At 37.7% G+C, this 14,034-nt stretch overlaps 3 protein-coding genes across 3 annotated transcripts; all 3 read left to right on the top strand.

Annotated features, from left to right (window-relative positions):
* The first annotated feature begins 1,537 nt into the window (after window positions 1-1,537).
* Window positions 1,538-4,037, top strand: PSRP2 (RNA-binding (RRM/RBD/RNP motifs) family protein). Its single transcript, XM_086573234.1, has 4 exons — window positions 1,538-1,922; window positions 2,491-2,592; window positions 2,722-3,021; window positions 3,831-4,037. The coding sequence occupies exons 1-4, from the start codon at window positions 1,599-1,601 to the stop codon at window positions 3,867-3,869; spliced, it is 765 nt and encodes a 254-aa protein (XP_086429360.1). The 5' UTR covers window positions 1,538-1,598; the 3' UTR covers window positions 3,870-4,037.
* An 852-nt stretch (window positions 4,038-4,889) lies between these two features.
* SYN3 (Rad21/Rec8-like family protein) lies at window positions 4,890-9,594 on the top strand. The gene is made up of 14 exons (XM_086571072.1): window positions 4,890-5,109; window positions 5,253-5,517; window positions 5,598-5,644; window positions 5,741-5,790; window positions 5,873-5,940; window positions 6,019-6,365; window positions 6,467-6,578; window positions 6,679-6,815; window positions 6,908-7,380; window positions 7,560-7,589; window positions 7,691-7,755; window positions 7,860-7,995; window positions 8,456-8,598; window positions 9,359-9,594. The coding sequence occupies exons 1-13, from the start codon at window positions 4,989-4,991 to the stop codon at window positions 8,549-8,551; spliced, it is 1,947 nt and encodes a 648-aa protein (XP_086427198.1). The 5' UTR covers window positions 4,890-4,988; the 3' UTR covers window positions 8,552-8,598; window positions 9,359-9,594.
* A 1,051-nt stretch (window positions 9,595-10,645) lies between these two features.
* LOC147484942 (Thioredoxin superfamily protein) lies at window positions 10,646-13,350 on the top strand. The gene is made up of 2 exons (XM_086572970.1): window positions 10,646-10,888; window positions 12,874-13,350. The coding sequence occupies exons 1-2, from the start codon at window positions 10,744-10,746 to the stop codon at window positions 13,125-13,127; spliced, it is 399 nt and encodes a 132-aa protein (XP_086429096.1). The 5' UTR covers window positions 10,646-10,743; the 3' UTR covers window positions 13,128-13,350.
* The last annotated feature ends 684 nt before the right edge of the window (window positions 13,351-14,034 follow it).

Raw genomic sequence — 14,034 nt, 5'->3', positions numbered from 1 at the left:
GAAGACACACGGGGCCTCGGAATGGTGAATGTCAGAGCAAATGCGCGTGCACGTGGGACAGCTGGATGCCATGATGAAACCTGAGCCAACGAAGAAAAGGAAGTTAATTGAACTAACACAATGCAGAATACCGCGAAGGGAAGAGAGGAATGAGGAGAGGTTTCGGTCCCATTGGGTCGCCCCGAACATTACAGAGAGTTCCCACGACGGCAAAGGAACCGAGAGGGGCATCGTGAGGGTCATATTCATGACATAGAAGGTTATAGGTGATAAATGGGCCGTAAGTAAGTTAAGGTGGAGGAGACGCGATGCCGGGTGATCACGCCCGGAATGCCAACTGGCCGGGAACCGCTAGAAACTACCGCTGACGGTTGGGAGGATGACAACCGTAGGATCAAGGAGTGATCAACGAAGAATAAGAGGGGTGAGTGATACAAGATTCGAATCGCACGGAATCCGGGACAGTGGAGGTACCGAGGACGCAAGATGAAGGAGAGATGAACGACGGACAAGAGGCAGTTGAAGGAAAGGGAAAAAGAAGTATAAAAAGAGAGGGAGTTTAGAAGAGAGAGAAGAAAAAAAACGAAAGAAGGGAGATTAGACTATAGGAGAGAGATTGTATCAGAGAGGATCAGAAAATTTGTCAACACAGTAAGCACCATAAACTCTTGGAATTATATTTTATCAGACTAAATACAATTTGTTTATGTCTAAAAAAACCTCTTCTTCCTCACTCACTATGAGCAAATCTTTCCCGCTCACGCCCCACTGCCACTACAATATACTAGTTTTTGGACAGGAAGAAACATCATATGCAGGTGCTGCTCGGAGCACAATCCACTAGGGGTGGAACTTGGGTGGGTTGGGTCGGGTCGTGGCATAATCTGAGTCCAATTCGAGTTTAAAATGTTTCAACCCAAGCCCCAGTTGGTACTTAAATTTTCAGTTCAAACTCTAGCCCGACTAATTCGGGTTGGGTCAGATTATGTCGGGTTGGTCAAACTTCTTAGATTTTTTTGGAATTACGAGATAAAAAACACCAAAATTGAAACCTTATAATGAAATCAAATATATTTAATTGTTTGAAAGAGAAACTAACATTGTTGATTACATTATTCTCTATAAAATAGAGATTATCAACCTTATTTTTTACAATATTAGAGCAATTAAAAGATATACGTACATATATGCAAACGGGCTTGGGTTATTGGTTTTTTGATATTCTAACCCGAGTCCAACCCAAAACCAAATCGGGTTTTGATTTTACAAAATCAAGCCCAGACCACAGATTTGACATGTTAGCCCAATACCAACCAAAATCAGATTTTAGTCCATCTGACTTGGGATAACCAGACCCAAATTCCACCCCTACAGTCCACAATCCACAAAGACTATCAGTAAAACATTGCAAATTTGCATCATGACAAAATATCGAAAAGACCATATTAAGTATTATTCACAAAAAATCGGTTTTAGAGACATCCGGCATTTCGTTCTATGCCAAACAAGTCGGTATTTATGGCAACAGAGAAACAAGATAACGGGAGTGCCAATGTCTTATCCTAAAACCTCTCTCTTCTAAAACCCTTTCCTGAAAAATGGCAACAATTTCTTACTTCTCAACTTCAAATCTTTTGACACAACCCAAAAACTCATTCAACATCCAAGTCCTATCCTCAAAACCTTCTTTACAACTTTCCAAACAAACATTTCTTCGAAATGGCTTATCTGTTTCTCCATTCTTCTTCAACCATAAAGAGAGTTCAAGAGTCTCTGCTGTTGCTGAAGAAACTTCAGTGTCTACTCAAGACCCTTCTTCTGAAGTGGCAAGGAGATTGTATGTTGGGAACATTCCGAGAAATGTTGGTAATGATGAACTTAAGAAGATTTTTGAAGAGCATGGTGCTGTTGAGAAAGCCGAGGTATAAATGATTCAACTTGTTTACTCCACTAGTTATTTTCACACTCTTTTGAGTAAAGATGTGTTTTTTTAATTTTTTATTTGTTCATTTTGAAGAATTTGAGCAAATGCAAGTACTACTATGGAAAGAGTAATTATTATATAATTGATGGTATTTTCACAGGGAAAAAAAGAGTTAAAATCTGATGAAATGGGTAGTTAACTTTATTGGATAGATATGTTATTGAAAATGAATTGCACAATGACTTGTTTCTAGAGTGATACCGGTCGATTTCTGATTTGATATTGAAATGGCCTAAATCTGATTTCAATTTGGAACAGTTTGATTTTTTGAATATCATTCTAATAGGCACATTGCTTTTGTTTGCATTGTTCTGAATTTACCTCGTGGGCATTGCTTAAAATTGTTTTACTTCATTTAATAAAGTAAAGAGGAAGTATCTAACCAAATGTATTTTTTTTGCAAATCCAAAGTAGGTGTAAACTGTAAAGTGTCAATATTGTAGAGTCTATTTGAAAAACCTACTAATGTTGCAGAGGACTGTTGACAATGTTGGTTTCTTTGGCAGGTCATGTATGACAAGTACTCTAAAAGGAGTCGGCGTTTTGCTTTTGTTGCAATGAAAACAATTGAGGATGCAAATGCAGCTGTTGAGAAGCTGAATGGAACGGTAAGATATAATTATAGATTAAGCAACAAGTAGTTGTAGTCCGTTTTTCACTTCTTACAGACGTCTCTTATATTGTAAAGTAAGGGACTAGAAATTGGTTTAATTCATCTTTTTTGAAATAACTAACAGGAAATCGGAGGTCGAACAATCAAAGTAAATATAACCGAGAAACCTTTGTCGAGTGTCGATACGTCTCTCCTGCAAGCCGAGGAATCTGAATTTGTAGATAGTCCTTATAAAGTGTATGTTGGTAATCTTGCAAAAACGGTGACTTCAGATATGCTCAGCAAGTTCTTCTCTGAGAAAGGAAAGGTTCTTGGTGCCAGAATTTCACGGGTGCCAGGGACTTCGAAGTCCAGTGGATTCGGGTTTGTTTCATTCTCTTCAGATGAAGACGTAGAAGCTTCCATTTCATCACTGAACAATGCTGTAAGTTCTTCTTCCATTATCTGGGCTGCGTTCAACTGGAAGTACTAGACATGCTTATATATAGATGCAATTGGATATTCTCATGGGAGCCATGCCAGCTTCTTGTTTTCTTTATTTGTCTGCATGTTTACTTGCCCTTTATGATTCCTATGAATGAGTACATCAGTATATGCAAGGAGAATGGATGATGCCTCTCATTTGTTCAGATGAGATCGGAACTTAGTGACAAAAAGAGCCCCATGGTTTTGACCACGAGGGCTCATTCAGCCTTAACAAAAGGCCATTTTGGTATACGCTTATTTTTATACCTCCCAAGCACTCACTCCTATTCACATTTATGTTCTATGATCGAGAGTTGTTTATGGCCATTCTGTAAAAATGCAAGCTCTCGCAGCTGCAGGTTGACCCTTGCCTACGATTTAAAATCCCTTTGTAGCGAGTGGCAAGTTTCTATCCTGACCTGTGGTTTGCCCTCATCAATATATCCTTGCTGGATTTGGAGTGTAAATTTGTCAAGTTCGAATAATTAGTACAATCATTATTATTGTATAAGCTCGGATTGAGGATATGAAGCACTTATACCATCTTAATACACTCGCACACACTTTGTACACAGTTACCAATTTCAATATTTTGTGGTGTGCACTTGGATATGAACCAGACTACCAGAGGATATTATACCGTAGATTTTATTTTCAGTGAGTGCAAATTTTATTGATCTAAAAAATAAGACTCAGAGTGTAATGTTCTTTCAAGTGAAGACTGAATAGATTTGTTTCTCATATAATGTTGTTTGTTGTTTCTTGCAGGTATTGGAAGGGCAGAAGATTCGCGTAAATAAAGCCTGAGGTCAGGAAAGTCAGCGAAGATTAGGATGGTAACAATTAGGAAGATATGAAAGTGCTTTCCAAACAAGCAATAGCTTTTTGTTGTAATCTTCAGTTAATCAAATTAATTTTCCTTACCATGACCAAAAGGTCCATTATTCAGTGTGAATAAATTCGGTTTTTAGTTTATTTAGGAATTAGAACTATTAGTATGTTGTTGTTAAGTACTTATAGCAGGTGTTCCATGGATGATACTGGCTGCTTTTAAGAATTGGCATGAGCAGTCACTGTATCTGGTGCTGATAAGTGGTAACTGTTCTTTACGAGATTCTTGAAGATAGAGACAATCCACATGTACTTCAGAATTATGATATATCAATTATTGGTATCCGAAATATCGCTGCCTCTACGCGGTAAGCTTGTAACATCACGTCGTTTCACATCTTCGGTAAAAAACGCGTAAATATACCGATCACGTTCTAAATGACAACAAAACCCTTCTATCAACACATTCCTTGAAAACAAGGTGAAAAAGAGGGATAAGTGAAAATTTTCACCTCCTTTTGGTTCAAAACCAGTGTCCAATCCAGAGGCGAAAAAATGGTGATTATTTTCCCAAGTCATTCACAGGGTGAAACTTTCAACCAAGATAGTGGCTGATTTGTGAACTTTCGGACGGGATGTTGGATTACATCTCGTGTGTTTTTTTTTAAAAAAAATCGGTATTTTTTCAGATGGAATGTTTCATTTTGTCTTGCGTTTTCGTTTTTTTTTTAATTTCAGATAAAATATTAGACGGAATGTTACATTTCGTCTCGATCAAAACAAAATCTAATATCCCATCCGAGTTTTTTTCCACATTTGTATTGGACAGTTTAGGAAAAACTGTCTAGGTGGAGGTGATAAGAGAGGCAAAAATTGGCTTGCATTGGGAATACTCTAAATACTCTTTTAGTAACTACACACTCACTTTCCCGTTTCAACCCAACTCTTTGTTTCCATAACTTCGCGCCTCTTCGCTCTTCCCGCTCTTTTACTTTTCACTACAAATTCTAAATCTTCTCAAAGAAGCTAAAACAAAAATCAAGGAAAGGAGACGAAGAAAAAAAAAAAAAAAAAAATAAAGAAGAAGAAACCAAGATGTTTTACTCACACGCGTTTCTTGCTCGAAAGACCCCATTAGGTACTGTTTGGATTGCTGCTCATCTTCAAAAGCTTCGTAAACCACTTGTTTCTGCTGCAGTTATCCCTGATATAGTCGGTACGTTTTTCTGTATCTCATATAATGTAAAAAAGATTTAATTTTTAAGCCTTAAAAGATAAAATTTCATTTGTGTAAAGTCACTGCAAGTTGTTTCCTTGAATTGGTTGCTAATAAGATGTGCTTTTTTGTTGTGTGTAAAGAAAAAATTATGTTCCCGGAAGTGCCGATTGCGTTGAGATTGTCAGCACACCTTCTCTTGGGTGTCGTTAGAATATATTCAAAGAAAGTAGAGTTTCTTTTACAAGACTGCAATGAATTCCGGAACTATGTTGTAACTGCCTTTGCGGCGTTGCAAGAAATTAATCTACCAGAAGAAGCAATGTGTGCACCGTCTAATACTATCACTTTGCCAGAGAATTTCGATCTCGATAATTTCGATTTGGATGATGGATCATATAATGAGGGGTATGGTTTGATATTGCTTTATTGGTTGTATATATTATGTTGCTGGCTATTTGAGATGTTTTGTAACTTATGGTTTTCAGGGTTCAAGATAATCATTTAAGGACAATTGAGGAGATTACAATGACAGGTCTTACACTAACTTGTTTGCGTTCATGATATACATTTATATGAATTGTTGAATAGGTATTTATGGTTGTGTATTTGGGATTTGATGTGTGCACAGATCAGATTCCTGGTGATGTGGATCCTTACATTCCTATCTTTCTTGACGGGGTGAGATGTTTTTTCAGTCATATACCTTGTCTAGATATTTGCATTGTCGTTGTCAAATTAACTTAGTTTGTGTTTGGTGCAGGAAATTAGAATGGACGTATCAAGTCCAGGAGAGATTCCAGATGCTGGGGTTGAACCAATGGATGAAGAGTATGCTTCTTGTTTTCCTAGAAGTTTTCTTTTGTTTTATTTTATAAGCTTGAAATAATGTATTTCTTATTGTTTCAGTGTCCCTACAAATCATGCTGGTAGTGGTCAGGGCCTTTCAGATCATGTTCCAGTTGATCAGGGAGAAGATCTAAATCAAAATGAAACTTTCCAAGACTTCCCTGAAATTGAAACGATGCTCAATGATCCTCGTCGTGATTATGGGTCAGACAACTATCACGATTTGATGGATGATATCAGTGGGCCATCGAATCGGAACATTATCGAGAAGGAGAACCTTACTCCAATTATGGAGGATGGACGAGATGCTGAAGTGCACTCTCTTCCACCTAGAATAGACACAGATCCTCTGAGCTTTGGTGCACTAGCGCAGTCTCTCAACAATTTTGTTCCCTCTGCTTCACTGGGTGAGAAACCTTCTCATTATCATAAACATTCTTGTGTTTTGTTACTTAGGACAAGCATCAGTTGTATTTTGGAATTTAAAGATTTTCTTTTCTGTTAATAGGATATGTATCACCTGGACTGGTACTTCAGCCAACTCCATCCGTTGAGAAGAAGAAAGCAAATCCAAGGAAAAGGAAATTATTCTTTGATACATCAGTAGTTTTGTTGAATGAGTACGTATGAGTGATTTAACTCGTGTTTTATGTGATGTTTTTCCAAGCTCCTATATCAATTTTGGTACATGGATAGTAATGACATATACGGATTTCACAGGTTTATTAGGGAAGGGCTGAACAATACTAGTGGACTGGTACGCAGGCAGAAGAATCTTCCTTGCTCAGCTTTAGATGTTTGGAAATACAAAAAGCGAGCAAGAAAGGAACAAATTTTTCTCGACTCTTCTATCTCTGGTGAGTGGATTCCTCCATTGCAACACAGAAAACAATGAGATATTCATATATGAGGACCTGGGAATGAAACGTGTCTCTATAACATTTTGTAGGGTTGTGTCCGGATCTTCAAGATATATTCAGAAAGGAAATTTCCAAAGCCCATACAGTTCCTGTGGAGGATACTCATGTAGAGGCCACAGTTCCTGTAGACGATACTCATGTAGAGGTTACAGTTCCTGTGGATAATACAGTTCCTATAGATGATACTCATGTGGAAACCAGGGGCGCAAATTCTCCTGTTTCCATGGTTGAAATTGAACATCCTCTATTTGAGAGAGGCAATGATTATGGTAGCCCATTCCGGGGAGATGACTTCACTCCTTTTTCTGGAGGGAACATAGACACAGAGCCGGGTACTACAATTTTGGACACTGAACCTCTGCCATCATTAGATCGAACAACTCCCAGCCTATCCATTGCATCTGAGATGGAAACGCCAATGACTCATTTGGAGCAGCAATCTCATCTGGAGAGAAGTGGTCTCTCAGATATTCCAGAACGGTCGAATTCTACTGAAGGAGAGGTGAGGAGTTCTTTTAAATGCAAATTTAGAAGCTTGAATCGAGTTTGTTCTACTGGTCTTTTGGCCAGTTTCCAACCTTCCTGATTTTGTATTTTTGATGATGGAATATAGAAAAGAATACTTATGTTAGGCTCTACTTTGAACATTTTTGTTTGATGCCTTTTATCTCCCTCATGTAGGACCTGTATTTTCTGGATGCAGACACTCCTGCTAGTAAGCAGCTCTAGTTTTCCTGTCCTTTTTCCTCTTTTCGTTTGTTGTTTTTTTGAGTCAAATTAAATATCTGGTATATGTGTCTCCGTACTTATAGCACGGACGCATGGAAAATGAAGTGGGCACATCGTCTCAAGTGCATACGCTGTCTGTGAGGACCAGGTACTGCATAGGTTTATATATTTTTTATTTATTTAAATCTTTCAAGTAGTTTATTTGGTACTTCAGTGCATCTTGTTTGATTTAAATTTATATTAATTCTGCAGGGCTGTGGCTCAATATTTAAAAGATCAATCTCCTACAACTGAAGGTTCAAAAGGTCCGTTAGAAAAACTCATTTTGAACAAGATTCTAGAAGGAAAAACTAGAAGAAAATGTGCCCGGATGTTCTTTGAAACACTGGTAATTTTATATTCACTTAATTTCTACCTCGTGTATATTGGCATCTATTCCGTTCCTTACTTTTCTGCCGTCCTTGTGTCTGCTTGCATTCGAGAGTTGAGACTAGTAATAATCAGTGTACTCTTTGATCTGATTGAGGTTGAAATTTGTAAATGCATCTTGCATCACACGTGTGTGTAATTCACTTTAAGTTAGTGCACCTCATACCTATATCAATTTTGCACATAAGAATAGTCTTTTCACCTGTGTGCCTATACTGATTTTGGACAGAATCAGATATCTTCTATAGCCACTCTATACACAGACGCACAGACAGACGTAAACACACTTTCTTTTTTGGTTTATTTGAACAGTCACGTATTGGAATAATCACTAGTTGTTCAATAGGTTTAAGAGTTACTCATTATGAAAATTTGCATTCTAGGTCTGTTTGCAGTCGCTTACTTCTAATTGATGGCAGGTTCTGAAGAGTCACGGGCTTATTGACGTAGAACAGGAAGAAGCCTATGGTGACATCACATTGTTGTTGGCTCCACTTTCAAATGCCACTTTTTGAGTTCTCATTCATTCTCTAATGAGCCTGTCGGGGCTTCATGTTCTTAGGTAAGGTTAAAAGACAGTCCTATGAATCACAGATTTTTGTTAATCTTTTGCTGGGTGTGATTGATTTGGGTTATGTCTGCTTATAATTTTGTTAGGATCTTTGTTTTTGTCATGACAAACAATGCTCCCTTCTATGATTGGATGATATCTGAACATACTTTTCCTACTTGGTATATAACTTAGACATTTTGTTGAAGATGGTCTCAACTATCATGGGATCTATGCCTCTTCTATTGTTGTGCATGTTTATGCACTACAATTTAGCATCTTTTGAAGGTAAAATGTTGTTGATATTTGAAATAGATGCCATAATGTCAGTGACACCAATGTATTATTGATCTATAGCACTTCCTGTACAATATGGTAGCATATGCCGGAAATGGCTTGTGGTTATTCATATGTTCCAACATTATGGAATTGGTGGATTTTTTGGTGAATAGTGTCCATGGCGGTGACATTGTCCTTGCTAAAGATGTATGGTTTGCAATTCTTTTCTTGCATTCCAGCATACATTTGGCAACATCCGTAATAGAAGACTAAGAGATGGTATAATAGTTTATGTCCTTGGGTACAGTACAAGGTCTCACCTGGCATGATCTGGGCAATGAGCATGGGAGCATATGTATGAACAATGCAGCTTTAAACATTTTTATTTTTGTTATTTTACTTGTTTATGCATGCGGTTGTGAAAACATCTGTATAAATTGTGGCTTCAAGTAGTTTTATTTTTTACTTACCTACTTTGTTTTATGAGTTGCAGTGAGATTTCTACAGAGATAGCAAGGGGAGGTCTCACCCTCATCAAGAGGAACTTCGTGCATTTCTCTGGAAAGGGAAATTGTCGTACATAGTAATTTATTATATAGATCTAAATCAAGGCTTGTAATTATTCTCTCCTTTTTTCTTTATAATTTTATTAAGTGTATTTTCTTTTTCTTGGAACGGGAGCAACAGGTTCAGTTTGCTCTTATTGTTGCCAAAGGCAATTTTTGTTTCTGTTTTGTGTTTGCAAAAGGCAATGGTGTTGTTTTAGAGCATTTCTTTATCGTTTCTTTTACATCAGTTGTGCTATTCAGTGGCATCATACAACGGTAGAAAATGATACCTTGCAACTTGCCAGTGACGTGGTCCGGGCTGCTTGGTTTAGGTTCATGAGTTGTAGTGCACAGAGTGACCAATGCAAGTCACAGGTTCACTACTCACAACTACCACTGAAACTGTTCAGCGGGGTCAAAATATGGTTTGCAGCTGCGGCATTATAAAGCATCTTCTGTAAGAACACAGAACATTACCCTTTGCACCTGTATTGGCTTTGGCTGGTTTGACAATGGTCGACAACAAGTATCATTTGAGGGTCAAAACTAATTAATTGATGTTCTTGCAACTCTTAGAGCATTCCCAATGCAAGTTATTTTTTTTCACCTCTATGTTGGATTGTTGGACTATTTTCCCTCTTTATTATCTTTGTGTGAATGCAGAGGTGACTTTAGTATCTTACGTTGAAAAATTGACTTTAAACATATGCAAAAATGACTTTAAACCAAATATTCTGAATTTAAAAACAAAAAAAAATCCTGAAACTGTTGGAATGTAAAATCGAAAAATAACCGGATGGAAAAAAAAAAAAAAAATTGAAAATGAAAAAATATGCAGAGAAAAAAAAACCAAAAAAATATAAAAAAACACACGAAACGAAATAAAAGGTTCTATCCGAAAGCTCACAACTCAATGACAATCTCAATAGCAATGCTACTCTCGTGTCTTTTTCGGTCCACAAAAGTTTCCCTGGTCATAGTGACTTGCATTGGAAATGCTATTAGGTGTATCTCAATAGAAACTGTGGTATAACTTTGCTGTGCTGTAGTAACCATTTCCCAACCATATAAGAGCGTGGACAAATTTAAGACACGTGTGTTCTGTGACTAGAGATGCACCAAGATAAGATAAGTGGATGTCTGTAGTCTGTACTAAAAGGTGTAACGTGTGTTCTGTTACTAGAGATGCACCAAGATAAGGAACTGCACGGAACTACTCGGTAAAAGACAGGGATTTGGTGGGACCCTTTTTGTATTTTATCGTAGGTTTTAGGCGTTCCTCATTCCTCCCTCGTAACAAAAACAGTCGAGGGAAAAAAAAAAAAAAAAAATGCCGGTGAAGATTGTAGACGCAACAATCTCAAACTTCAATGATGTGTTTGAGAAGTTCAAATCAGAAGCAGTGAATAACAAAGTGAATCTCATCCTTTTCTTGGCTGATAAAGAACCTTCTACCTCTCTCAGTTGGTGCCCTGGTATATTTTCATTTATGTATTTGTTTATTTAAACTACTAGAATTGTTGAGGATTGAGGATTGATCATTTATTATGTATATAGAGTGTTTGAAAGAATAATGAGTTGACAAGGTACTTTCCAATCCAAAGGGTTGTCTAATTGTCTTGTCAGTGGTGAGGATACTTGATGAAATTAGCCTGATAATAATCAGTAAACAGAAAAAGGACCTTTTTTTCCAGTTTAGCTGAGCTTGATATGTCATGAGTATAGCCCAAAGAGAGTATCTTGGAAAGGCTCTTATTGCTTGTAAGAGGCGATGGTTCCATATCAGTTGAGAATTTAGCCAAAGTGCTAAAACCCACATCAGTTAGTGTACCTTTCAGGACCTAGTAAACGGAAGGAGTTGTTTTAGGGCTTTGGTTTTTATGACTAGGTGATAGACTCCTTGGCTATTCAGGTCTGTCCCATGGAGGGGAATGTCTGGTCTTAGTGAGATTGACATACCATTATTTAGTGTAGCTTTCAGGACCCATAGACATGTAATTATTGTCCTTTTGATTCCCTGTTCCATGAAAATGGATTTGAAGTACAAGAGTGCCTTTCAAACTACCAATCCGAATGGTAGGGCTTGCTGGAAAAGATTCTAACTCTGACAGTCTGTCGAAGCGAAAAAATGAAACCATAATTACCATCTCTTGTGCGAGTTAGTGTGTGATACAGCATCTCATGTAGGGCAGGGATCAGGTCGGGTTTGGCTATATCCAAATCTGAATCCGAATAATTTAACAGTATCCGAACCCGATTATATCGAACCCGATCGGATAACACTAAAAATTAAAAAAAAACCAAAAAGTATATCGAATCCGAACCCGACATACCCGACATACCGAACCCGACCCGAATACATAAACGGATATGAAAATCGACCCAAACCTGATATATTCGGTAATCGGGTCGGGTCGGATTCGGGTCTACCCGACCTGATTCCCTGCCCTAATCTCATGTTCCCGTGTTGCTCTTTGGTGCAACTTCCTGGTATATATGGCATTACTTTGTGGGATGGGCTGGCTTGGCCTGGCTATGCTCAGGTTCTTTGTAGTCCCTCTTGACCATCCTTGAGAATGTGACTGTTTGAAGAAGCAGCTGTGGAGTTTCATCTCCTTACTAGGGTAGGTGCAATCACACTTTGAAGGAGCTTCTATGATGTCCATGTCCAAGTGTCCAACAGACCATATTAGAATCCATATGTAGAATTTTTCTGTTCTAAGGGTCTAGCCAGTGCTCTGCCTTTTTCAATTCATTCATTTCTAGTTGGTTAATGTTATCATGTGATTGCAGTTGAGTGTTTTTCTTTGGTCATGTGTATCATCTTTGTTATTTTCCATCATCAGTTTTTCTGCTGTGCTAAATATTTTTTATTTTATTTATTTATTTTTCACTAAATACTTTCTTCTTATGAACAAAATTGTTTGCTTTTGATATTCAATTGTGGGTTGAATTTCTGGTTAAAGTTTATCATAATACAGAACAGATGCGATGTCCAACCAGATAAATTGATAAATTACTTAAATGTACTAATCAGTAGAGTATTTTACCATGGGAATAACCATTGCTGAAAGTTAAAAAGCCGCCTAGTTGAGTTTCCACCGGTGACCATGAATCCATGACAAATGATTTTTTATCATGCGTCCATAACATCATCACTCATCCACCTGTAAATTAATAAGAGTTCAGATCTGTGTTTTCAGTTTAGTTGTGTTGCTGGATAATGGATATGAATGCTTATGGAAGAAATTTAATATCGTTAGATTCCTTTGGTTATGTTTCTAAATAATCGATAAAAGTAAATATAGATATAATTCCTTTCCAAATAGTCTCCTATTTGAAAACCTTTCGTCAATCAACCATCGTTTGAGTTATTCATTGAAAATACCTTACTCTCATTACATTGTATATCGTAATAATATTTATTTTAATCCTCTGTTTACTTCCTTGAATGTCAAAGATTGTGTGAGAGCTGAACCTGTGATATATAAGAAACTGGAAGCGTCATCAGATGATGTTGCACTCCTTAGAGCTTTTGTTGGAGATCGACCGACATGGAGGAATGCACACCACCCTTTGAGGACTGACTCCAAGTTCAAGCTCACAGGAGTTCCAACACTTGTTCGATGGGAGAATGAGGCAATCACTGGCCGCCTTGAAGATCATGAAGCTCATGTGGAACACAAAATTGACACCCTTATTAGTGGCAACTGAGTGCTCTTTGTACTTTTCGCTTTCATGTTTTAGAGGATGATTGAAAGCTTGGTATTACAGTTGAATCTTTTTATTGTTTTTCAAATTAGTTAATAGCAGCAAGCCATTGGGATTTGTATGTTTACTGCTCAGTTGGATTAAAGAGGTCACCATTGGTGAACTTCCTTGGTATTCAGACAATCAGAATTGTCTCAGCATTAAAGAAGTGTCCCTCTTAATATTACTCTGGCTCTGTTTGTCCCAGCGATTGCAATAGAGAGAGCGCTGCATCTCTCTGGTATTTGGTGTTACGTCTGTCTGGTTCACGTTTTGCTCGTCTCCAAATCAACTCAAGGTGATATGTTAAAAGTTTTGCATTGCGAAATAATCTACTCCTTTTACATCATTGCGCAATATGACAATATCAACCTCCATATTTCATTTGTAAGTTCTATATTTTCTTTTCTTCTATATTATATTATCGCAACCACTCGCAGAAATACACAGCTCACTCAGAGCATTCCCAATGCAAGCAGCAACTTCCCAATGCAAGCAGCAACTTAGTACCTCTACATATGACTATTTCCTCTCATTCTTACCTTCTTGCATTCTTGGTGAGAAACTACTAGGAGTTGCGCAATGCAGATGTGAGATGGAATAAAAAGTTCTTGAGATCTAATGGTTTGAGCTAATGAACCATGATCTTTACTGGGTGTCTGTAGGGCTGTAAACGGGCTGGACCTAAACATGACACACCTAGGTCCAGGCCAGGCCAAAATCATATTTGATATTTTGAGTCCAAGCCTAGCCTAGGTCCTATTGGGCAAGTTCGGATTCGGGCTAGGCCTAGGTCCGTTAGCAATACATAGGAACTATTATTTTTGTCTAAAATTTAATCAAATTTGTATGTGGCAAGAATTGAACCCAC

This window comes from Coptis chinensis, chromosome 7 (assembly GCF_015680905.1).
Source record: "Coptis chinensis isolate HL-2020 chromosome 7, ASM1568090v1, whole genome shotgun sequence".
Lineage (NCBI taxonomy): Eukaryota > Viridiplantae > Streptophyta > Magnoliopsida > Ranunculales > Ranunculaceae > Coptis > Coptis chinensis.
The sequence above is the reverse complement of the archived record's forward strand: the minus strand, read 5'-3'. Positions and strand labels throughout refer to the sequence as shown.